Below are 26,159 nucleotides of genomic sequence, written 5' to 3'. Positions count from 1 at the left end.
AAATACTCATAGATATTTTGATTTGCATAAGTAACAACTAAAATACTAATTTTTTATCAGAAACATAGGTATATATTTTATCATATCTTCTGAGCTCAAGAATAGTTGTTATGTGGCAATAAAAACAAGATAGTTAATAAATTATTAATCTTATTTTAAAAACACATTTTCCCCATGTTGCAATTGAAAGCAGTCGACGCAACATATTGAACTAAAAAGGTTTAGTTTTGTCTTTTTTTTATTCTTGAATTTCTTGTACAACTTAAAATTCATGTCACTAGAGGAAGTAGATTGGTGAGGCAACACTCTGGGAATCTGTGGTAAGAATTCAAGATGGGCAAGACCATAATTGCTGAAGATTTAATGCAAAGTTACATCAATGGTTTATTGACCTCCCAGCAAAACAGTGATGCAATAGGACTAGTTGTGGGCCAGGTAAGCTTAACGATTTTAAACCAACTTATCATTGTGTAAAGTTGTTTTCTTTAAACTTCCGTGGTCGTGCCTGTGCGTGTCGCGCATACACGAGCGTAAACACAAAAGCAATAAACAATCACGCTGATTGGCTGATCAATGCACTTGACAACAAGCCGGCTGACCCATTGGTCTTCGGCGCGGTGCGTAGTAGGCGACCTTGTCACTTCTACGCGATCGCAATTCACCAGCGCGTACCCGAACCACGGAAGTTTAAAGAAAACAACTTTAAAGCTGAACTAAAGCTGAATTTATACTCACACATGCTCAGTGTTTATTTCCGTTTTCAGAGCGTCAAGCCAATCAAAACAGTAATTATTGACAGCTAACTAAAGAACAGTTGTAGTAACTACAAATTTCAAACGTTTGAGGACTTGTTCTCAAGTTGTAGAAGGTGCCATCATAGGGTGTCTTCAGTGTTAATTATTTTCATCATAAATATCACAAAATATTAATATTGACAATAATTAACAACCTGTTTCACCTCTCCATATATTCATGCATTGCTCACCTGTGTAATTTCATATCATTTACTGCGCCAATAAAGTATCCTTACACTTGGAAAAATGATCACAATTTGCAAACTGAACAATACCGGGGTACAAGGTCTTAGCCAGCCATGCGTCCACCAGTCTTTAAGACGGCCTAATCTAATTTGAGACGGGTGGATTTTATGGATTTTACAGATGTGATAGCTCTAAAACAGATGATGTTACGGTTGTATGAACTTGAGACTAATTCAGAGTGACATGTAAAGGCCAAATCAGGACATATTTGACCCTAGTGACCCTTCCATGGGTATAGAGATCGAAGTTGTTTTATATTTGAGGGTCAAATTTTGGGTAAATTTGGTTTTTTAATAGATGCACTATCTAATCCTGCACATTATGACACCACATGGAATCCAATGTGACTTCAAGAAGCAAAGTTACAAGCATTTGATTAGGCAAAGGTCCAGTTTTAAAAGTGACAAACAGGCCTATTCAAAACTCGATCCACAGACTAGACATCTGGTTTGAGAGTGGTGAATGGCTAATTTATGCATTTGGCTTTAATTTAAAACAAAAGAAACAAAAGAAAACTGAAACAAATGAACTGACAAATAAAATGAAAGTTATGAAAAGTACAGAGAAGTAAAAACTGAAATAAAAACTGAAAATAACGCTTCATTGAAGAAACTGTGTTGTCTCTTTGATTCGCTTGTTGGAATCTTTTTGCACCTTGTATAGGCCAGTTTGTCAGTTTTTAAACTGGACCTTTCGTCTATTCAAATGCTTGTACGTCTTGGGGTCACATTGGATTCAATGTGGTGTCATAATGTGCAGGATTAGATACGGTAGTGCATCTATTACAAAAACAAATTTACCCCAATATTGTTCAGTTTTGAAATTATGATTATTTTGAGTTATGTAAGCTATCCACCAGTGGATCTTCTGCGACCCCTACGCAGAACTTCCGTTAGTGGATTAACTGCGCACGGTGGACGCAGGGAATCCACAGTCGGATTTTCGGTGCACGTTCGCTGAAACAACCCTCCGGATATAGGCGCCGGTGGAGTATTTCTGCGCACGGTCGCAGGGAATCCACTGACGGATTTTCGGCGCATGTGCGCTGAAACAAACCTCCGTATATAGGCGCCGGTGGAGTATTTCTGCGCACGGTCGCAGGGAATCCACTGACGGATTTTCGGTGCACGTTTTAAAAAAGAGTAACTTAGAAAGTATGAAATGTATATACAGAGTCAGAAGGTAGAACGGTGGAGTAATTCTGCGCACGGTCGCAGGAAATCCACAGTCGGACTTTAAGACGTATGCAGAAACTCCCTCCGTATATAGCTCCGTGGAGTATTTCTGCGCGGTCGCAGGGAATCCACAGTCGGATTTTCGGCGCACGTTTTTCTTAAATCGTTATGATTTAATATTGGCCTACCCTAGAATGTTTCAAAAGAGATAATAAAAAGGTAGAAAGTAAGAAATATTATTTAGGCCTATATTTTTTAGAGTCAGAAGTTACGGTTCTGCGCATCAAATTTTTTTAACGTTTCGCAGAATAAGAATATAAATAATATTTCATATTTTCTACCCTTTTTCTTAAACGTGCACAGAAAATCCGAATGTGGATTCCCTGCAACCGTCCGCAGAAATGCTCCACCGTATCAAAAATAAACTCTAAAAATAATATAGAATTACTCCACCGTTCTAACTTCTGACTCTGGAGGCCTATATAATTTCTTACTTTCTAAGTTATTTCTTTAATATTTCATATTTTCTGCCCTTTTTCTTAAACGTGCGAGAAAATCCGTCAGTGGATTCCCTGCATCGTGCGCGAGAAATACTCCACCGAGCTATATACGGAGGGGAGTTTCAAAGACGCGCACCGAAAGTCCGACTGGATTCCCTGCGACCGATGCGCAGAACCGTAACTTTCTTACTTTCTACCTTTTTATTATCTCTTATGAAACATTCTAGGGTAGGCCAATATTAAATCATAACAATTCAAGAAAAACGTGCGCCGAAAGTCCGACTGTGGATTCCCTGCGACCGTGCGCAGAAATACTCCACCGAGCTATATACGAGGGGAGTTTCTGCGACGCGCGCCTTTAACGTCCGACTGTGGATTCCCTGCACCGCAAGCGCAGAAATACTCCATCGGAGCTATATACGGAGGGAGTTTCTGCGACGCGCACCGAAAGTCCGACTGTGGATTCCCTGCACCGCGCGCAGAAATACTCCACCGCTTCTAACTTCTGACTCACTCTGTATATACATTTCATACTTTCTAGGTTATTCTTTTTAAAACGTGCGCCGAAAATCCGTCAGTGGATTCCCCGCAACCCTGCTGCGACCGTGCGCAGAAATACTCCACCGGCGCCTATATACGGAGGGTTGTTTCAGCGCATGTGCGCCGAAAATCCGGCCAGTGGATTCTTTAAGCGCCCACCATGCGCAGTTAATCCACTATCGGAAGTTCTGCGTAGGGGTCGCAGGAGCTCCACTGGTGGATCATGTACATACATGTTATTTTGCCAAGTGTAAGGATACTTTATTGGCGCAGTATATTTTGTGGTGAAAAATGATTACAAATGTGTAATTTGCAATCATTTTTGGAGCAACAATTTCTTTGTACCGACGGCTAAACTTGTGTGTATGTGAATGCACATTAAACACATTCAAACACATGTCAGCACCTGTTGGAACTCCCGGTCGGAGCCTGGAGTTTCAATTATTGGAACTGACTAAAGAACTGTAGCTTCGTGGTTTGCAACACAAACTTTAACAACCAGGCAAAACAGACACGTCATTCATCGGTATGAAATATGAGACTTCTAAAGGACAAAACTCTGAATATAATGTGGACCTGTTTTATACTTGCTTGATGAGAGTGCATAGACTGCAACCCTTTGTTGTCAATAAAAGGTTACAATGGTAGTGTGTCCCATTCTTGGGATTCTCTTTCTTTTTAAAATTTCATGTTAGTTTGTTAATTTCTCACATTTTCAGAGTACTTCTCAAAAGGATTATGCAGTTTACTTGGTTCCAACCCCACCAGAAGAAGGTGAAGAAGAACCTGAGGAGGAGAGTGAAGAGGATAAGGAGGAGCCAACACAAAGTATACTCAAACTTGATGATGTCAGTGAACACTGGGTTGCTGAACATGCAAGACAGGTAATTGTTATACCGGTACTCAAACTTGATGATGTCAGTGAACACTGGGTTGCTGAACATGCAAGACAGGTAATTGTTATACCGGTACTCAAACTTGATGATGTCAGTGAACACTGGGTTGCTGAACATGCAAGACAGGTAATTGTTATACCGGTACTCAAACTTGATGATGTCAGTGAACACTGGGTTGCTGAACATGCAAGACAGGTAATTGTTATACCGGTACTCAAACTTGATGATGTCAGTGAACACTGGGTTGCTGAACATGCAAGACAGGTAATTGTTATACCGGTACTCAAACTTGATGATGTCAGTGAACACTGGGTTGCTGAACATGCAAGACAGGTAATTGTTATACTCAAACTTGATGATGTCAGTGAACAATAGGTTGCTGAACATGCTAGACAGGTAATTGTACAATTGTACTCAAACTTGATGATGTCAGTGAACACTGGGTTGCTGAACATGCAAGACAGGTAATTGTTATACTCAAACTTGATGATGTCAGTGAACAATAGGTTGCTGAACATGCTAGACAGGTAATTGTACAAATGTACTCAAACTTGATGATGTCAGTGAACACTGGGTTGCTGAACATGCTAGACAAGTAATTGTTATATACTCAAACTTGATGATGTCAGTGAACACTGGGTTGCTGAACATGCTAGACAGGTAATTGTACAAATGTACTCAAACTTGATGAAGTCAGTGAACACTGGGTTGCTGAACATGCAAGACAAATTTTGTTCTCAAACTTGATGATGTCAGTGAACACTGGGTTGCTGAACATGCTAGACAGGTAATTGTACAAATGTACTCCAACTTAAATGATGTCAGTGAACACTGGGTTGCTGAACATGCAAGACAGGTAATTATTATACTCAAACTTGATGATGTCAGTGAACACTGGGTTGCTGAACATGCAAGACAGGTAATTGTTATACTCAAACTTGATGATGCATGAACACAGGGTTGCTGAACATGCTAGACAGGTAATTTTACAAATGTACTCAAACTTGATGATGTCAGTGAACACTGGGTTGCTGAACATGCAAGACAAGTAATTGTTCTCAAACTTGATGATGTCAGTGAACACTGGGTTGCTAAATATGTAAGACAGGTACCATAATTATTATACTCAAACTTGATGATGTCAGTGAACACTGGGTTAGTTGCTGAACATGCAAGACAGGTAATTGTTTGTTGCTTACATTTCAAAAGGGTTATTGAAATTCCTGATACAGGATGGAATTTGAAAAAAATCCAGAGTCGCGAATCCTCTCATTTTGCCGAGAGCTAAGGTTTAATGTAGCATGGCTTTGATTATAATTTACCATGTCATAAACAAGATAATTAAAATATCAGAGCCTATAGAGCCTTTCTTGCAAAGCAATCTTATACTTATTTTGGCATATTTCCTGACTTTCACAAATTCTTGTGGTTATATAATTATTTCTAGGTGTTATTATTGATATCCACACTGCCTGATACTTGCTTGCACTGCCTACATACTTTTGTTTTCCTTTCCGGGTTACCCGTATGCTACCAGGTGGGCTGTCAATCACAGGTATCTATGCCTATGCATCTGGTGATATCATGAAGAATGCACAAGCCAAGCTCAGACAAATATTGTTTGCTTTCCTCTCCAGGTTACCCGTATGCTACCAGGTGGGCTGTCAATCACAGGTATCTATGCCTATGCATCTGGTGATATCATGAAGAATGCACAAGCCAAGCTCAGACAAATATTGTTTGCTTTCCTCTCCAGGTTACCCGTATGCTACCAGGTGGGCTGTCAATCACAGGTATCTATGCCTATGCATCTGGTGATGTCATGAAGAATGCACAAGCCAAGCTCAGACAAATATTGTTTGCTTTCCTCTCCAGGTTACCCGTATGCTACCAGGTGGGCTGTCAATCACAGGTATCTATGCCTACGCATCTGGTGGTATCATGAAGAATGCACAAGCCAAGCTCAGACAAATATTGTTTGCTTTCCTCTCCAGGTTACCCGTATGCTACCAGGTGGGTTGTCAATCACAGGTATCTATGCCTATGCATCTGGTGATATCATGAAGAATGCACAAGCCAAGCTCAGACAGATATTGTTTGCTTTCCTCTCCAGGTTACCCGTATGCTACCAGGTGGGCTGTCGCTCTCAGGTGTCTATGCCTATGCAGCTGGTGGTATCATGAAGAATGCACAAGCCAAGCTCAGACAAATATTGTTTGCTTTCCTCTCCAGGTTACCCGTATGCTACCAGGTGGGTTGTCAATCACAGGTATCTATGCCTATGCATCTGGTGATATCATGAAGAATGCACAAGCCAAGCTCAGACAGATATTGTTTGCTTTCCTCTCCAGGTTACCCGTATGCTACCAGGTGGGTTGTCAATCACAGGTATCTATGCCTATGCATCTGGTGATATCATGAAGAATGCACAAGCCAAGCTCAGACAGATATTGTTTGCTTTCCTCTCCAGGTTACCCGTATGCTACCAGGTGGGCTGTCAATCACAGGTATCTATGCCTACGCATCTGGTGATGTCATGAAGAATGCGCAAGCCAAGCTCAGACAGGTATTGTTTGCGACCTACAAAGCTATCAGAAAACATGACGTGTTTGCCAAAAGGAAAGGAAAAGATGTAGAGTCTTTGGATTGGACAGTGCTGCAAATAGATGCAACAACAAGAAAGTATCCTTAAATAGTTGTTTTAAAATTTACCTATAATTCAGGATGTTGGACATGTGTGATGACAGATGCATCATGAAATATCACTCAATGTATTATATTTGAGGCAATTACTGAATTGTGACATGATCAATATTGTGACATGATCAAGGGAATGAGTCACATGTCGACCTTGGTCGAAAATGAGTTTTTCACAAATTTCTAAAGAGAACATTTGGAGCTTTCAGTGACTGAAAACCCCATATTGATACAACTTTTCTTTGCAAAGTTACATCAATTTATCAATTGCTGAAAACAATATAAAACAAAAGAATTTTAACGACATCCGACTCATTTCCCTTGATCGTGTCACAATTAGATACAACCATGGATGAAAGCGATAACAGACAATTTTCAAACAGTCAAAGTCTCTGCATCACCGGATAATGAGGGCCGATTGTTCCAAGAATTGCGACAAGCGAAACTGCATACATATACCGCATATTTTACTCGAATGCACACAACGCTGGCGTGATTGTTGGACATGCACGATCGAACAATCGACCCTCATGAATATGTGAGAATTCACAGCATATAAAACACAGGGACTTCGACTGGTTGCAACTGGTTTGTAGTAGTCTGTGGGTACAACTCTACTAGTCACATAACAAGACTGCCCTACTCCCACCATAAACCCTAACCCTAAACACTGTAAACAAGACTGGACTCAAGTCTAGCAAGTTGTACCCAGTCTGGCAATTGTACCATGTGTAATTCAACAGGCAGGGTTTACCAGCCATGTTGGAGATGGACACCCTTGACTATGCTGCTTTTAACCTCAAGGTTAGTAGTGATGTCAAAATGCATCTCTTCATGTGAGAGAGTATTTTGATTGTGCCGTCTTTACACATGAGTTTATTATGCTGTGATTCAAAGAACGATGCACATGTTTGAAGGCTACACAACTGAAAACATGCAGTGACTTCACTAACAATCACAAGGTTACAAGCAGTATAGTTCTAGTGAAATTATCAATGGAGGACTTTAATAGTAGCAGAATTGTATTTGAATGAGGATAAATTACTTATGAATGGTGTTATAAATTGCCTCTACTCCTATACTGCACTGCCCTTATAACAGCATGGAACTACAAACATCCTTTTGGCATAAACCCTTTCCTAACCTCCCAAACCTTCCCTTTCCCCACCAGTCAATGTCGGGTAGGCACACATAAGGGAGGACAGTTTTTATGGTCTACTTAACTCAGCAATGCTTTGCTGTCTTCGATAGCGCATTGTATTGGAGAGGTACCTGGCTTTTATCAGAGCCCAAACCCATGAAAGCCTGTAGCAAACTCTGTCAGGCTCCGCTCAATTGTACACAGCGCTCCGATACTACGCTTTGACCAAATATCGATCGAATCTATTTTTCGACCATGCTTGAATTAACAACAACCCCTTGAAACCTAATTGCACTATTGACTTTCTATTGACCGCAAAACACGACCCAGACATGCTTATTTAATGACCACTTGAGTAGTTGATGAGTGGGTCGTTATGTACTTACTGAATACAAAGGAAATTGATTATGGTTTTACCATCGACCGTGTTTTTAATCCTGCTGCTCTGCTGAACGCTCCGATAGATATCAGCAAACTCGTATACTGTTTGCTTGTTCCTATCGAATGCTCTAGCGTACATGAACCATTATCAAAGACAGCAAAGCATCGCTGAGCTAAGTAGACCATAAAAACTGTCCTCCCTAAGCAACATTACATGATTCAACATTAGCGGGAATGGGGGGCTTATTTACATTACCCTGCTGATCGCATTCCGAGACATTTGACTAGCATTCTAGGTGTGGTTAAGAACTTTGGTTCACAATTTGTCTGTGTCTTTTGACCCATACTTCATTACCAAAAGGTACATCTGAAAAAGAAGTAAAATCTTTCTTTAACCAGTTGACATTAGATTAACCTGCCGTGTGACTGATGTAGCTGATCCCAAGGTGAGTCTATTAGTTTGCAGGAGGCTCCAATGTCACCTTTATGAGCAAATAGCAGAGATTGACAGGGTCCATCCCACCTGAAAAGCAAAATGTTTAATTTTTTCACAATGCCCAACATATTACCGATGCAAAGTTATTTACCTCATTCAAATCATAACCGTCACTTTCATCTCTTCATTTTACAAAATAACACCCAATTTTCCTCAAAAATAAACAATTTTTACATTTTACCTTTCCAAAAATCGAGTAGGCTAAAACAGGACGACCAATAACAGGTAGAATATCACTTTGTTTGTACCTTAATATTGAAATAATTTGAAATAACAACCAAAAGAGTTACTTTTTGAGCTTACACCCAAATAGTTTTGTAATCTTGGACCGAATATATGTCTCTGCATATGTTGTGGCAAAATGGTCCAGAAATGAGGACAGTTTGTTCCGTCACAAAGTGAATAGACACAGTTCTTGACTGAATTTGTCCATTATCTCAAAATAAAATATTGTACCATTTTTGTAATGGAAGGAAAAATATTGACTTCATTTGTTTGTGCCTTTATATGGAAATAATTTCCAGTAAAAACCAAAAGAGTAACTCTTTGAGGTTACACCCAAATAGGGGTCTTTGGGTGACAGCGATGCTGAAAAAGGGGGTCTTAACAGCCCTACATACGCGTCACCTCCAAAGTTGGTACTCTGGCAAGAGTACTCTGGCAAAATGGTCCAAAACTGGGGACACTTTGTTCCATCACAAAGTGAATGGACAGTTCTTTTAAAACCATGCTCAAATATGTTTGGTACAGAATATTTTGCCCAAAGGACCAAACAAGTTTGATGATGTCCTATATGAAAGTCTTTTCTTTAGGGAGGTGGGGGAGGGTCCCGAGTTGTTGTGAAATGGTTTATGGAATGATATGGGGCGGTAGTGGTCGGGGACAGCCTGTAAAGTGTGCTGACGTTTGTGGATCAACATCTACACATTGTGTCCGAGTGTGCGTAGCGCACTATAAATCGTTATGATTTTTTTATGATTTTAATTTAATAGCCCTAGGTATATGTAATCATCATAACAAAGAAAGTTCGATTCTTCTTTCTTTTAGAGTACAGCCAGGCCAGCAGATTGGAAATACCAGAGCTTTGTAAACAAGTGGCCTTATCTCGAGTGCAGGGTGCATGTAGACATCACTGTTCCATTGAAAAATCAAGCACAAGATTGCAGCCAATACAGCAAACAACTATCAGTAAGTTGGAAATATGGACAGTACTATCCCTCATTCCAGAAAAATACAGTACTAATTTTTTTGGATAAAAAAATATTAATTTATTATCCTGTTTTGTCAAATGAAACATAGCTAAATTTTATCCTTTAACTAGTTCTAACTGGCAATAAAATTCAAATTTTAATAGTTTTGAGATTTGAGGGGAAATAGGCCAAAACATCCAATTGTCCATGATATCTTACAGTTTCAGTCACAAAAGTCTAAGCATTCAAAGTCATGAGTGTAGGCTATGAATTTGCATATAATTTTAATATTTTATGTCAATTTTGGTAACCGGTTCTAAAAGGTATTAGAAACATGTTTTCCAACAATTAGAATGCACTAGCGGGATGGGAGCGTTCACCATAACAGGAATAATTACTGAACAGGTAGAATCATTGAAAAGGTACATTTTATTTTTCTAAACCTGTCTCTTCTTACACTTTCTTTTTTAGTTTCTTTAGCTTGTGATTTTCCGTTTCCATGTTATTTATTTATTTAACCTTGTTCCCATTATTTTCTAAATCTGTTCTTTCTTACATTTCCCTTTAGCTTCTTTGTTTATTTGCTGCTTGTGATTTCCCATTTCCATGTTTTTTATTTAATTTGTTCTCATTATTTTAGCTTCTTTTTTCTTACATTTCCTGATTAGTTTCTTTCCTTCTTTGTTTCGCTCCCATTTCATTTAGTTACTTTAACCCGCTGGCCTATTACTCGTACTTTTTTGTCCTCATTTTAATTTTCTTTTTCTTTATAGTACCGCTTCATGTTGTTTACACAACAAAGATCTTTTTCCCGTATTTATTACGCCCTCTCATAAGCGTGTCTCGCGGACGTGTTCACCCGTTATCATAATCCCGTGACCCGCCCACGTACCTTTTTGTCCTTTATTTTTCCTTCTTTTCGTATTATCATGTCCACTGGTCTCTGGCTCGCAGTCGCGTAGCTTTTTGCGCCGCTCTGGCGCCCATTGGCGTAGTGCGCATTACGCACGAGGCGCCGGCGCGCTGCCGCCAGCTGCAGTGACGCGTGAGGCTGACAACCGATTTTCATAACAAAAACCTGTTTTTACCCATATTTTCACTGTTTTGCAGCCAATTCTTGACCGCTTTCAACCAAATCAAGTTTAAACACGCCCCGTATATTCATCGATCTCCGTATGAATTTGGCGACATTTGGATCGAAACTGACGGAGCCTTTATAGCGATACATACATAGATACATAGATAGATACATAGATACATACAACATTCCCCTATTTATAGTAAGATAATCTGAAATTAGTCTTAGTGCAGGTCTTTGAGCTTGATTGTCACACTCATAGCATACAAGAAAATGCATGGTTTTGGCCCTTATTTCCAAAAATTGGTCAAATTTTAAAATTTGCCTTTTGTTGCCAGTTAGAACTAACTAAAGGATTAGGATTTATTTGGCAGAAGTTGATAATAATTTGGCAGAAGTTGATAATAATTGTTTAATCCCAAAAAATTAGTGCTGTATATTTTTCTAGAATTGGGAGTAGTTATGTAAATAGCGGTTCAATAAATGCCAAGGATAAGGTTTGCTTTATCAGAGAATTTTTTCCCTGTTTTCAAGATTCCAAATATCTTTCAATTATAACTTTTACTGAAAAATGACAGAGGTACGCACTATTTGTTTCCTCATACAGATTTGCGGAATTCAGTTTCTCATAGATTCAAATTCTTTGATATGATTGATAATTATAGGATTCTAAGATAAAAACTGCTGGTAATGTCTTCAGATTGTCTGTACACAATCAGTGGCAGCACCAGGATTTTTTTTTGGGGGGGAAGTGAATTTCAAGGGGACAAAATCGTCAAAATTTGCGCAAAATTGCCGCAGAAAGTGGAAATTTACGTAATTTTGGGAGCTTTGCCTCAAAAGTGGAGGGAGGGGGCAAGAAAAATATTTTCGGGGAAAATGCACCCTTGCCCCCAATAGCACCACCACTGTACATAATAGTGTAATGCATACTATTGATTTGTGTTTGATTTCAGACAACATTGACACCTTTTGTTGATATCATATACAACTCTATAGCTGTTATTAATGGTGAACTCAAGAATGTAGATGATGCATTAGAAGCACAGCAAAGTAAGGTAGGTCTTTTGATCCAAGTATGGACTGAAGATTGTTGGATTTTCAGGGAAATTTAATAAAGACACAAGTAAATGCAATAAACATGTATTGTAGAAAAAAGGCTTGATGTACCAGATTTTTGTGACACATGTTCTGATATTGGTGCTCTCAACATCTAAATCCAAAAGAGGTACACTTTTTATGAATTCTGACCTCGGGGCACACTCACATTCCCCAGCTATACTGGTATGTGCCGCGGTGGACCCCCTTTTTCAGAGCCGCTAGCCGCTCCTTAGACCCTCTGAATTCATTGATTGCCGCTCTTGAAGCCCCAAAATTTTTCTAGCTGTTCTATAGACTCTCAGATCACCGATCACCGCTCTCATTGGCATCTTGTTAGGCGTGTTTTCTGTCCTACTATTTCAAGCCCAAATGAATTAGCTGGCATGGCATGAAAATTGTTATTGTGAGATTGCCAATATGGGTAGTTATTGATGCATCACTGTAGGTTAAGAATGAAATGAAAACTAATGATTTGAATGCCGCGGGTAGTTTCAAGCACCTCAAGACCCAAACAACATGAAATCTTTAGTCACATGACTCCTGGTTTTCCTGTGAGTCACATGATTAGCTTTACTGCTCCTGTCACAATTTTGACGAATGTGGTGATGAAATATTAAGAGTAAATCACTATAACAACATGAAATCTTGTGAGCCAAATTTCATTATGGGATGTCCTGTGATATTGTTTTCTTTAGAAGAAACAGATCTGCCTAACAAACTAAGCCTAAAGTTTTATTCAGATTTCCTTTTACAAATTAAGCGTACTGCTAGCCGTCCAGCGCGTAGTATTTGCACAAGGTCCAATGCACATGCTTGACGCCGCGCAAATATACGCGATGGTTAAGCTGTCAAAGGAAATCTGACTAAGCCTACCTATTGGTTTAGGTCATGGCCACTGGTATGTTGGAACTTCCATTCATCCACAAAGGGTCAAAACATGTGAAGAAAGATTACAGATTAGGGAATGAGCTTTTCAAGATCTTACTTGGTCCTGTAGATATAGACAAATCTGACGAGCCACATTCCTACACCTCACTGGTGGCCATAGCTGGGGGCCACCCATCCATTTTATGCGACGCCAGTATCATAGGCGTGCAGCGTTTGCCACTCCCGTGACGTGACGCAAGTGCTACACGCTCTGATGCGCTCGCAATAGTAGGCGTCTTGGATCACAATCCAAACAAACTATAAGCTAGTTTGGCGCGGATGGCCCCCAGCTATGGCCAACTTAATCCTGACCATCACTTGGCTGCATGGTCAAATTTGTCTATTGATGTGAATATTACTCTGTATTTGTATTATTTCAGCGTAAGCAAGGAAAGAAAGGAGGAGGAGGAGGAGGAAGTGGCGACAGCTCATCATACTCTGTTGAATTATTAGCTCAAAATGTGAGTTATTGAATAAATAGACTATAGACCTTTTTCCTTGCCCAGACACCACAGATCAATCAATATGGGGTCCAGCTTTCAAATCATCCGAAATGAAAATTCTGCACATGCCGATGCAAGTGACTTTGTGTGACGCTTTGCACCAAATGAGGTCACCAGCTTGTAGTTAAGGAATCTAAAATGAGCGTTTATGGCGTTTCGACAGTATTTTTTGTGGGACATGAGAGCACCTCAGACCTATCGAATTGCATTCTGAATACGAAGCATGTCTTTCTGATATCAAATAATTTTCATTTTTTGAAAATCACAATATAATACAAATTTTATGACAAATTATAAAAATTTGATGTTTTTCAAATTTTTGATATATAACAGTCCTCGAAGTAAATTATATAAATCTAATGATATATTCTTAAAGAGTATGTACCAGGGAGGAAAAGCCGACGGTCAATTGAAAATTTTGACTTTTCATATTGAAGATATGGATTTTTTTCCCAAAAAGACCTAATTTTTTTTGGGTGTTTTGGGAAAAAAAATCCATATCTTCAATACGAAAGGTCAAAATTTTCAATTGATCGTCGGCTTTTCATCCCACCTACACACACTTTAAGTATAAATCATCAGATTTATAAAGTTTACTTCAAGTACTGTTAAATATCAAAAATATCAATTTTTAATGATTTGCCATAAAATGTGTATTAAATTGCGAATTTCAATTATTTGATATCAGAATGACATTCTTTGTATTCAGAATGCAATTCGATATGTCTGATGTGCTCTAATGTCCCAAAATAAATACTGTCCAAACGTTCATACCCCAGCCCTTAAGTTCATCATGCCATAAAAAGTAAACAAATGATAAAAACAAATCAAAGGATTGATTTTAATATAGCAAAGTGTTTTTTCTGTTTCTTAATTTATAAAACCAATCTGATTTAACAAACTTTGCATCTGAAAGAGTCATGCCACAATTATGATATTTTTTTAATCTCCTTTACTTGTATTTTTGCAGCCTTTATCAAGTAATGACAAAGTTACCATTAGTAAGTGCAGTGCCTGTTCCCATGTCCATGGTGCAATACACAGCAGAGCCTATGTCCATAACAAAGCCACAGTAAAAGAAGCTATACATGTAAGTACCATAACTATGCAGGTATAAGCCCATGACAAAGTTACCATTAGTAAGTGCAGTGCCTGTTCCCATGTCCATGGTGCAATATACAGCAGAGCCTATGTCCATAACAAAGCCACAGTAAAAGAAGCTATACATGTAAGTACCATAACTATGCAGGTATAAGCCCATGACAAAGTTACCATTAGTAAGTGCAGTGCCTGTATGCATGTCCATGGTGCAATACACAGCAGAGCCTATGTCCATAAGAAGGCCACAGTAAAAGAAGCTATACATGTAAGTACTGTAACCAGGCGGGTATAAGCCATGACAAAGTTAACATTAGTAAGTGCAGTGCCTGTTCGCATGTCCATGGTGCAATACACAGCAGAGCCTATGTCCATAACAAAGCCACAGTAAAAGAAGCTATACATGTAAGTACCGTAACCATGCAGGTATAAGCCCATGACAAAGTTACCATTATTAAGTGCAGTGCCTGTTCCCATGTCCACGGTGCAATACACAGCAGAGCCTATGTCCATAACAAAGCCACAGTAAAAGAAGCTATACATGTAAGTACCGTAACCATGCAGGTATAAGCCCATGACAAAGTTACCATTATTAAGTGCAGTGCCTGTTCCCATGTCCACGGTGCAATACACAGCAGAGCCTATGTCCATAACAAAGCCACAGTAAAAGAAGCTATACATGTAAGTAATAGAATTGCTTCTGATCAAGTAAAGTTACAGCAAATTGGTTTAAATATGTACACTCGTGCACAAGATGAAACAAGTGACTGAGTGTGATACTATTAGTTACACCCTGTTTGTTTATGAAATACGGGAACATATCTACGGTTTGGTGCCATATTCCATGAAGCGGAAGGCTGAAATGAATACGGCACCAGACCGTAGGTATTTTCTCATATTTTGTGAGAGCAAACAGAGGGTAACGAGTTTATCCTTTAGTGAACATGAATTATATTTATATTATCTTCCGACTTGTTTGTAAACTTTGCTAGAGGAATTTAGTTTGATAATCTTACTGAAAAGTAGGCCAATTTCTTCCTTGCATTTTAAAGTTTAAACAATGAAGCCATGCCATGTGTGAAATCTGCGGGCAAGGCTTAAGATACCACACGCGTCATGTTACGGAGCCGCTCGCATATCAGGACTATGCAGGTAATACGGGAAATATTACCTGCCTGAGTTTTAATGAGGAATACGCAGGTAATACAAATTTGAATCCAAGTGGTATTTGGCCAATGAGATTGCAGAATTCTTACCAGCTAAAGGATAAAAGAATACTATTGAGTGCAATTATATTCTTTTAAATATAGCCATTCAATATTATTATTTGTATAATTTGCTATGCGGTAAAATACAATTTAAACTTACCTGGCAACCAGGCTTAAAATATGCATATTGTAAGCAGGCCTGTACACAGGTTTTTATAGCAGGTGCAGATTTTGTAAAAAGTGGACCTTTTTTCCAGGAAAGGGCAACTTTGTAAAAAGTGGACCTTTCCTTCAAAATTTTGACTTTTTTTGACCAAAAAGCAAACTAAAAAACCTGATTTATTTTTGCTTGCTAAACTCAGAAATTGGAGCATCTTCCCTAATTGTATGATGGGAAGAACAGAATGTGCTTTTTCAGTTAAAATCCATTACCTTAATCTTCCACACAGGAAGTCAAATCAAATTGACTTATCCATTGAGGTAGCCCATTTGATATTCACACTCCCTGTGTGGAAGATTACGGTCATGTCTTCCATATGGGGATGTATTGCCCAATGTTGGTCTTCTATATGAATTCAAAGATGATATCTTTGTTCAATTGAATTCCTTTCTTCTTTCAGGCTGTGAAAGCAGATGTTGTCCGTAGTCTTCAGTCAAGGTTTGAGCTTCTATCTGAAGATCTTAGGCAAAGCAGTAGTGAAAAGGAAGTCAAAGAATTAGAAATAGGTAAGGAAACTTTCATGTTCACTAGAGACAAATGTACTTTGAAAAATGAGAGCAAATTACAACTGACCAACAGGTTGTTGGATGCATTTAAGAAAGATTGAAAGCCGATACACTACAAAAGAAAATAAATGTTCAAAACTGTTTATTTTCTTCAAAAATCTCCCAAAATGTGGTTTAAAAAAAGCTTCAAACATCATTCAAACTAAATACAAATTGTCAACATATTTTCACCTATTTATAGCATTGAATAATATGTGATGCGATCAAGCAAAATCTGTCGGAACACGGAAATATTGATTTTGAGATATAGCCAAACAGAAGCAATATTTCCCTTTGTTTCCTGCTGTTTTTGAAACTCTTCAATTGCTCATATCTTTGGAACTGGTTGTTCAATTTCAATGGAGTTTTCTGCAAAATGCAGCTTTGCAAATGCTTTTTCCTATCCTATAAGAAACTGAAAATTTAATATTTCCGACTGATTTTGCTTGATCACATCACATATGTGCCCATCCACCACAAACTGGTCGTAAAGTCGGCATTTACCATTTTGAGATACAATTAAAAACAATATATGGATTTCTATGTAAAATATATAAGAAATTTGACCTTTGATGAACCATAACTTCACTTCCAGATGTCAGATGCAGCTGGTTGAGGTGTCATTCTAAAGCTGAAAGTGCATTACAAAATCTGCAATAAACAGAAAATGGTCTAGAGCCGACTTTAATACCACTTTGTGGTGGATGGTCACATATGGGCTATTGCAGAAATCCAGACATGACCTTAATTTTCCTCACATGGGGTTGTAGAGTCGCCCATTCAGATAACCCCCCTTGAAATTTACAGTCCATGTGTGAAGATTAAAGTCATGTCTTCCATAGGGGGTATATGGATTTCAATAGGTATAGCCCAATATACTTGCAGGTTTGTAAAGTTAATTGTTTTGAGAATGCTAACCTGCACTTCATTTCACCTCAAATGTGGTAGTGATATCAGCAAGGATTCTTGAGTACTAATATACTATAGGATAAGCCACTCGTTTGCGCAAATGAAGTCAGTCACACACAGCCAATGCGCGATCTTGCATGTGATGGCCTACTAGCTGTACCCCTGTACGTGTAGGAGTGTATAACCTGTGGAAGAGATTATGCATGTTTACGTCATCGTTTCAAAAAAAATTAAATGCCGAAAAACGGCGAACATTTGGTCGAATCTTTCCATTACTATCATATCGTGAAAAACCAAATAGCTGAGGAGTTAACTCAATATGCTAGGAAAATATTATAACCGATGACCCCATGACGAGAGTGGCTAAATAAGCTGTATTTTTGCTGGAAAGAGTCCGAATAATTGGCAGTCGATGTGCGCCATTTTGGAAATATTTAGGGTACCAAACTACCCAAAAACTATCAATCAACATAATTTAGGGTACCAAACTACCCAAAACTGTCAATCAACATTCCGATGGTACCAAACTCCCTAGCAACCGTCACTCAAACTGCCGATGTGTCAGTCAAACTGCCATGAAGTGACTTCAATTTTTATACAGGGATTGAATACGAGTGTCACGGCCCTGATATCAGTGCTTCATTGTGCCACAATCTTACTGGCAAATGGCTCAGATTTATGTGTAGATATGTGCTACATGTAGATTAAGTTATCGAATAGCGTGCATGATTCAATACAGCAACCACCGTACCAAATCATGCCCCTTCCTCACTACCAATCTCAAAGTGAAACAAAGTACCGTAAAACCCCGTCTACAAGCATATAGTGTGCTTCTGATGAAAGCTACGTTAATCCAGTCCCCATTATGGAGTTTGAGCAAATAAATTACGGATCCAAGCATATACAAACAAGTATTATTTTAAGACCGATCTATTGAATTGGTATATTAACGCTTGCTTCGAATTAATTAAGCTTTTATAAAAAACACTATATATGCTTGTAGACAGGGTTTTACGGTATACATTAATAGAAAGCAAAATTAAACTTCTACTCCACTCAAATTGGTGGTACATGCACTCACCGGGCCAACCGGCTTCTTTAGCTGACGTTATTGCTCTGAAGCACACCGACATCGCCTGGCTAATAATTATTTGGTGCAGTAGAGATACTAAAATAAATACCCGGGATCGATACACATGAATTGCTATGCACGATTTTGATATCAGACGAAAATCTTCGGATACCGGGGTAGAAAATGATGAATATCTCCCGTAAATGATTTCATCTCAAGAAACCAGATCTGGTCTCATACACTTGAAAATACGTGTTGAACAGATATGATAGTCGTTAGCTTGCGTCTTGAGAAAAGGCTGTGCGCCTTGAACTCAAAATCTGACCAAAATTCTAATTTTATATTGCGTTGGTCCTGTATGGACTACAGCGCGCAGGCTATAGCTGCACTCACTACTCCAGTGGAGGCAGTATGACCATTGACCGCTATGTCGTATACAAGCTTACTCACACAGCGAGTAATCAATTACCCCAGCTATTGTCAGTAGCCTTAGTCAGGTCACTTGGCTAATTATGCGTCTCATAAGGTCGGAATAAAATGGCCATGCGTGGCTGTGGATTCAACCTACCATGGCGATTTCTACCATGAAGATATCGGGGCGATGACACTGTGTGAAGATTTGTTGTTGCTTGTGATATTGTTGAGACACCTCCGATGACATAACAGGTGTAGTTGACATCAAACAAGATGTTGTCAACAACATCACTAGCATCAATAAACCTTCAAAGCAATAACATCCGCTAAAGACACTGGTCGACCTGGTGAAAGCGCCCCGGTGAGTGTACCAAATTTGGGTAGCGTAGAAACTTAATTTTGCTTTCTACATGTATTTACATCATTATATTAAAGTAGGCCTATACATTGTTAAGGTACATGAGATTTATTTCATAATTTTGTTTCCACTCATACAGCGCCCCCAACTCTAATAGCTACACCAAGGAGACTGTTTACCAAGCTGCCAGGCACACACATCAGTATATGTGACTATGTATTTAAAGATGAGACAGCACAGGATTCATTGGACAGGCTACAAGAATTGTTTAGTTTGAAACTGGTGGAAGAGGATTTAGAGTTTGGTGCCGAACACTTGCCAGGTAAAACAAAAAGTTATAGCCTATTGTGTGTCTCATATCAAGTAATGAGTAAACGCCATGTTGGATGTTGCATTGGTAGATTTGAATCACACGCTAACCTATAATGAAAGACAAAGATAAAAAGACTAGTTTATGTCTGCGTCACTGTCAATCAAATTCTCTCACGATCCTTGATTGGCTAATAGCGCGATAAGGAAGGTTGATTCTTCTGACTGGTGCTGATCGGAGAAAAGGAATAGCAGTGAATGGCGAAAAATTCGAAAAATGACGTACTCTTACAATGCAAAAAGCAACTTTTCTACGCATTGTTGACATGGTGCCTTCACCAAAGAAAGTTTCCTAGTATAAAGACCTAACTTTTGAGATGGTTTGTATGTTTAAAGGTGCAAAATTAACAATAAGGCGCTCGGTTTTACCGCCGTGTTCAGCAACTCATATCATCACGACACTTGTAAACAAACCGTGCTCGGAGTTTGATTGACAGATGATGTCAGACGAAAACTAGTCTTCTTATCTTTGTCTTTCATTATAATTCAGTGAGGCGTATCAAAATTGCATAGAAATGTGTGCGTACGCATGCTGGATTAGAAACTGCCACTGGACATCCAACATGGCATTATACTCTCAACTTGAGATGAGACATATACTGTAGCTGCTAGGAATAGTTTTGATATATCAGCTTGAAAAGATGACTTTCCCATGAAAATTGTGACACAATCTGATCCACTCAGACCAAAGTTCGAAATTTTGAAATTTAGTTTCTAAATTATTTCTAACTTACCCATACCTTTGCACAGCGTCATCATCCCTATATCTTTGTGTCAAAAATTGCCGTGATAGTGCGATGAATCCTCTTGTTTTTCAACAGCTAAGCATGGCGATTTTGTTCGAGATAGGCCGAGCGACCCAAGCATATGATATGAGATTCCACAGAGCCTGCCACACAGTTTCTATTCTATGTTTTCAGTATGATATAGTATATGATCAGTATCCCATATGGTATTTCTATTGCAAGAAAATTTGATTTGTTGTCAGGTAAATCCAAGGTTTTATTTTTAATACACTAACTGGAAATTAAATACACTAATTAGCGGGGACCGGTATTTTATAAGTAATGATTTTGAAATCAAAAGTTAAAATTGTGATATATTCAACTGTTTGAGAAGCAAATTATATAAAGGAACCTGTGTAAGATCCAGGTGCTGTATCTATAGTACAATGTACATTATCGACTTTCTTTATCTGCGTCAATAATAGAATATCGATTTCAATCGAATTGAATACATGTCTCCATTGTGAGTTTGTACTACACCATTGAGCGATCAAGCGATCGATTTCTAGCCAATCAGATAGGCCTCCTTTTCTTATCAATTATCAAATACCAATCGCCCGACCAACGGCGTATTAAGTTTATATTTATAACACTGGGTGTCGACACTGTGCTTCCCTTACTTCAGTTAAAATCACCACATCCCTGGCATACTTGATTGCACAATTATGAGCTTTTTCTATGTTTATGTTCTTATGTTTTACTTATTTTTGCTCAGTGTCATTGAAATTGAAGAAAGAAAGAAACCATACACCCTATAATAATTGTTCTTGTACCAGTATTTTGTATAACAACTAATAGACTGAGATTGTATAAAATAATGGATTATGCTCTGTTTCAGATGACAGTGAATTGGAAGCAGCTGAGAGGAGTTGTGAAAGCCAAGCCTCTGAAGATTCTGCTAGTGAAATCGTAGAAGAGAACACAAAAGGCAAAAAATCTCATGTTGTGGGTAGGTATAATTTCAGAACTCAATTTTTTAGATACACGATGTTAAAAAAAGATGTAGACAATTTTGCCCCTTGCACAGTCATCACATTTGAGGGTAGGGCCTCTGAATGACTGCATATGGGCTCATCCACCACAAACTGGTCGTAAAGTCGGCATTTTCCATTTTGAGATACAATCAAAAACAGTCTTGGATTTCTATGTAAAATATATAGGAATTTGACCTTTGATGAACCATAACTTCACTTCCAGAAGTCCGATGAAGCTGGTTGAGGTGTCATTGTAAAGCTGAAAAAGCATTCTTTTGAAATCTGCAATACACAGAAAATGATCTAGGACCGACTTTACTACCACTTCGTGGTGGATGGTCACATATGGGATGGGAATTGAACCAGTCATAACATAGAATTCCATCTGCTAGCATTTCATTTGTGGTGTACTGTCACATATGTGACCAGCTCCAACAAAACCCAGAACAAGTCGCCAGGCACGTTTTTTTGGAATTCTTAATTTCATGGTATTCGACCTTGGGACTGAGTGGACTCTCAAATCCTTGTAAGTAGTTATTCAAAAGAGGTTTATTTAATTAACAATTGTCAGTTGAACTATGATAATCCCTATTCAATCCTGTGTAAAGCAGGAAACTATAATTAGCCTATTTCTCAGAATAACAGTTTGGCAAAAATATCAAGGTATCATTTAGGGATTCAATCATGTTTCACCGTTGTTCATCACCGATTAACAACGATGCGTCCGCGTCGTCTAAGTGGTTTACTATGCAGCTGCCCGAGCGAAGTAAACCACTCAGACGCGCCGACGCGAAGTTGTTAATCGGTGATGAACAACGATGAAACATGATTGAATCCTTTCAACAACGAAAACAAGCTAAAGATGTCTAATTCACATGATTCTTTCATTCGGAATGTCCGTGTGCCATTGCCACTCAACCTTACAAGAAGATCGCAGCATTAAAATCCATATTCCCGATATCAGACTCATTTTGCAAGGGGTGAATTCTCTGAAGAGAATGAAAGTACTTACCGTAAAGGTTAAAATAACTGTGACATATCTCCAGCCTCAAGTAGACCATCATGCATCAGAACTAAATTATGTGCTCTTAGCCAGCCAGATGATAAGGAGCCAATTAAATGAATCATATTGAAATGGATTCTGGGAAGGGTAAGATATCCCATATGGTTCCATCAAGCCCTAGACCATAACAAAACATCTTCCTTGTTGATCTATTAATTCTTGGGTTTGCTTTTCTACTTTTTCAGGTGCAGCTGTGGGTATTGCTGGGGCAGTTGTGGCAGCAGCATTATCATATCTGGCAATGAACCAAGAATAGAAGTGATCCTGACCACACCGTTTTGTGACATATCATCTCAATTTCAAGGTGCTGATCTGACTTATCTGAATATTGAGGCGCTAACTAGCTAGTGCATATAATGTAGCTGGTATCCTCAGGAGGGTGGACTTGTAATAGATTGAGGTGTGTAACAAATCAATTGGAATGAACCAGTGGCGCACTTCAGATTTCTTGTCTATAACTAATCCAACTGCTCCACACAACTACAGCAGATTACAGGGGAATCTATTTACTATTAGCCATGAGCTATCCGTCTCTTAGAGCCATATTGTAACATTTGCTATGGAAGACGCCCACAGTATTTTTCAAAATTCTGTTTTTACACGGTTGTATACATCAAGACTTTAGGTGCTGTAGTTTTATCGAAATCTGAGGTTTTGAATAAAACGCAGGAACCGTTGTTTTATACAATGGAAATATTAGTTAAATGCGGACACGTTGTTTATAACTCAGTACCTATACATGGAGTGTGGGCAGTTGAAACAACATAAGAACCGACCCGTCTCGTGTTGGAAGGAGTGGCTTATTGGCTCATTTCTTTGTATTTCATTAACTGTTTAAGCCAAAATTAATAGAGGATATATCTGATAGTGAAACAAACATTTTGTGAAAAGAAAAATACAATTCTGTTTCTAAAGGAAATGTTACAATAATGGCTTTGTCTTGGCAGTCCAAAGAATACTGTATATCAAATTATTTAACTTTAAACTAAAGCATTATTCGATAAGAAGTGTAATAGTGGACAATTACAGAATGCATTTTTCAGTTTAGAATTCAGAATTGCATTATATCCATACAAGAAAATGTACTTATATCTAAATCTCACTGTCTACCTTTGGTCTTATAAGCAGATAAGATTGTCACATTGTTTGCTCTTTTGTGATTTGCATGGATTATATCGTTATGAACACGGCAGAGTGCCGAATACGCAAAATTGCTGTTCTGAGTAAACGGCGTTTGAAAATCTTGGCATCATTCCATTCGTCCTTCTAAAAATTAGAACACTCATGAGCACTCATTTGAAATGTATATTATAGAAGTGAATGTACACAAATTATTGGCAATACTTGCATGTTCTTAAATAATCGACATATCCCTCAAAACGCGTTTTAACAGCTATTCGGCTTTATGCTGTATCCAAAATGTCTCTACCACTGCACAGAGAGAGGTCGAATACGCATTCAACTACGTGTAAACCATAGCACGCATTCTTGATTTGGGGCTTTTGTGTAGAAGTTACTGGTTGTCTTAAGGTTATGTAGACTTTTTATAACTTATATAACAAGTTAAAACTTGTTATATAAGTTATAAATAGTCATCCCTGTAATATTTAGCAAAAACTCAAGGATTTTAAAGCAAAAAATAACAATATTGACCTATATTTTGCGTATGATTTTCCGGGATTTTCCAATTCACAGCAATATCATGTGGGGAATGTTTGTATTTATTTTGGTATCACTGGATAGAAGATACCTACAGCTATACGTTGGTATCAAATATATTGCTATAGGACATGTAATATAGAAAATTTGGGGTTTCCCGCTATACTATAGATCAACATGATTTAATGTACAGCTAAGTATACCATTCGTCTCTCTGCCAAATACATTTATCGCACTTAGGTGCGATTAGTCCAAATCCAAATTTCAATACCTACGTCGGTGAGTAAGATTTAGCATTAATTTTTGGTGGAAATAAAAGATAACCTGAAACATAATCATAAGCATACAAAAACTCAATTTGCTCAAAATTCTCGATTTGTCACTCTGCCGAATTCATAACGATATATAGTTGCAGAAACTCTCAACCTACAAAAGGAAAAATTTAATATAGAGTTGCATGTTTTATGGAAGTTGGAGTTCATAGGGGATGAAAGTGTGACCTTAATATCGTCAGCCTGCTACGCTTTTTGCCCAAGCCATTTTTTGTGATTTTGAAAACAAAGTACAAAATATGGTTCAAGTATTTAATCATTTATTCACCAATCTTTGCACAAATGATAATGGGGATTCTTCTATACATTGTATATATCACGGTTGGCAAGTTACTTCCTTTTGTCAGGTTGCGGTTCACTTTTCTATTTGACTCCCATGGTTGTAATATGCAAATTGCAAAGACATCAAAACAATCTATCTTTGGCCATATGTTGGTTTACTATATGGAAAAGAAAGTATAGTCTTTTTATTGTTTGTACTAGTTGCATACTTTTACCATGTAAGGTCATTGAACAAAGTTGACCAGAGATATGGCAAACAGAAGTAACATGTTAGTGAAGTAATGAAAAGACCAAGTCCACACAAGTGTTTTTTTCCTGTTGATTGCAATTGTGTCACAATTGTATTATGAAATTGGTATTGTGTGTCCACTCAATGTCTTCGGCATGCTATAATTGTGCCATCACTTGCGAATAACAAGAATTTTCATCATTGGGTCAGTTTGTAGCATGGTTGTGTCGTAATTGCTGATGGAAATCACCAGTGAGTACGCATTTTGTTGTTGTATCACGTTCACTCGATGGACTTCGTAATTCCTGTGGTGTGTGTATAACCAAATGTGATTACAACACGATGACGAGGTGCTGATAACAATGCGAACACTGTCATTTATTATAATTGTGTCATATAATTGGGGAAATTACGATGTAGTGATGAAATGTTACAGGTGTGGACTGATGAGTCTCAGATACCACCTTTTATCATACCACTAAGGGAAACATCAAAGAACACCGCTAACCTGATATATTTTCGTATCTAGTCAGTGAGTGCGTATTTTACGCTTTATATCTAGTCAGTGAGAGCGTATTTCGCAAGCCCGATCACGCTGCAGTACGGTGAGGTACGCAGATAAAGGTAATTCAGCGTAAACCGGTAGCGTAAAATGCACGCAAATCTGTAATACACGGAACAGTCATCTATTTTTTTGTCATGTTTTTCCTATTTAGCAGCAATAAAAAATTTTAAAAACGTAACTATTTCAATATTTAGAATGACTTAGTGGTATGATAAATTAATTATTAGGTTCAGCGTCGATATAGTGCGGGAAATTATCGTGCGCTCAGTGTCATACTGGGTTCAGCCTTCGGCTTCACCCAGTATGACACTTCAGCGACGATAATTTCCCGCACTATATCGACGCTGAACCTAATAACTAATTAATATTACCATATAAGGGGTGCACAATGTGGTAAATTATATATTCATGC

General features: G+C 38.3%; 1 protein-coding gene across 1 annotated transcript; it reads left to right on the top strand.

The window, feature by feature from the left end:
- Nucleotides 1–193: 193 nt before the first annotated feature.
- Nucleotides 194–23,285, top strand: LOC140140036 (protein odr-4 homolog). The gene is made up of 12 exons (XM_072161845.1): nucleotides 194–435; nucleotides 3,975–4,139; nucleotides 6,622–6,833; nucleotides 8,780–8,816; nucleotides 9,914–10,054; nucleotides 12,091–12,192; nucleotides 13,543–13,623; nucleotides 14,636–14,755; nucleotides 16,592–16,697; nucleotides 19,629–19,811; nucleotides 21,482–21,592; nucleotides 22,866–23,285. Exons 1-12 carry the CDS (start codon nucleotides 334–336, stop codon nucleotides 22,934–22,936), a joined length of 1,431 nt encoding a protein of 476 aa, XP_072017946.1. The 5' UTR covers nucleotides 194–333; the 3' UTR covers nucleotides 22,937–23,285.
- The last annotated feature ends 2,874 nt before the right edge of the window (nucleotides 23,286–26,159 follow it).

The sequence above is a fragment of the Amphiura filiformis genome, chromosome 18, assembly GCF_039555335.1.
Source record: "Amphiura filiformis chromosome 18, Afil_fr2py, whole genome shotgun sequence".
Classification (NCBI taxonomy): Eukaryota; Metazoa; Echinodermata; class Ophiuroidea; order Amphilepidida; family Amphiuridae; genus Amphiura; species Amphiura filiformis.
This window is presented reverse-complemented; position numbering and strand designations above follow the sequence as displayed.

Excerpts from the sequence above, each read along its gene's own strand:
- LOC140140036 (XM_072161845.1), top strand. The coding sequence starts at position 334 with ATGGGCAAGACCATAATTGCTGAAGATTTAATGCAAAGTTACATCAAT. Across the intron at positions 16,698-19,628 it reads AGTCAAAGAATTAGAAATAG|CGCCCCCAACTCTAATAGCT; the intron begins GTAAGGAAACTT and ends CCACTCATACAG. Across the intron at positions 19,812-21,481 it reads TGGTGCCGAACACTTGCCAG|ATGACAGTGAATTGGAAGCA; the intron begins GTAAAACAAAAA and ends GCTCTGTTTCAG.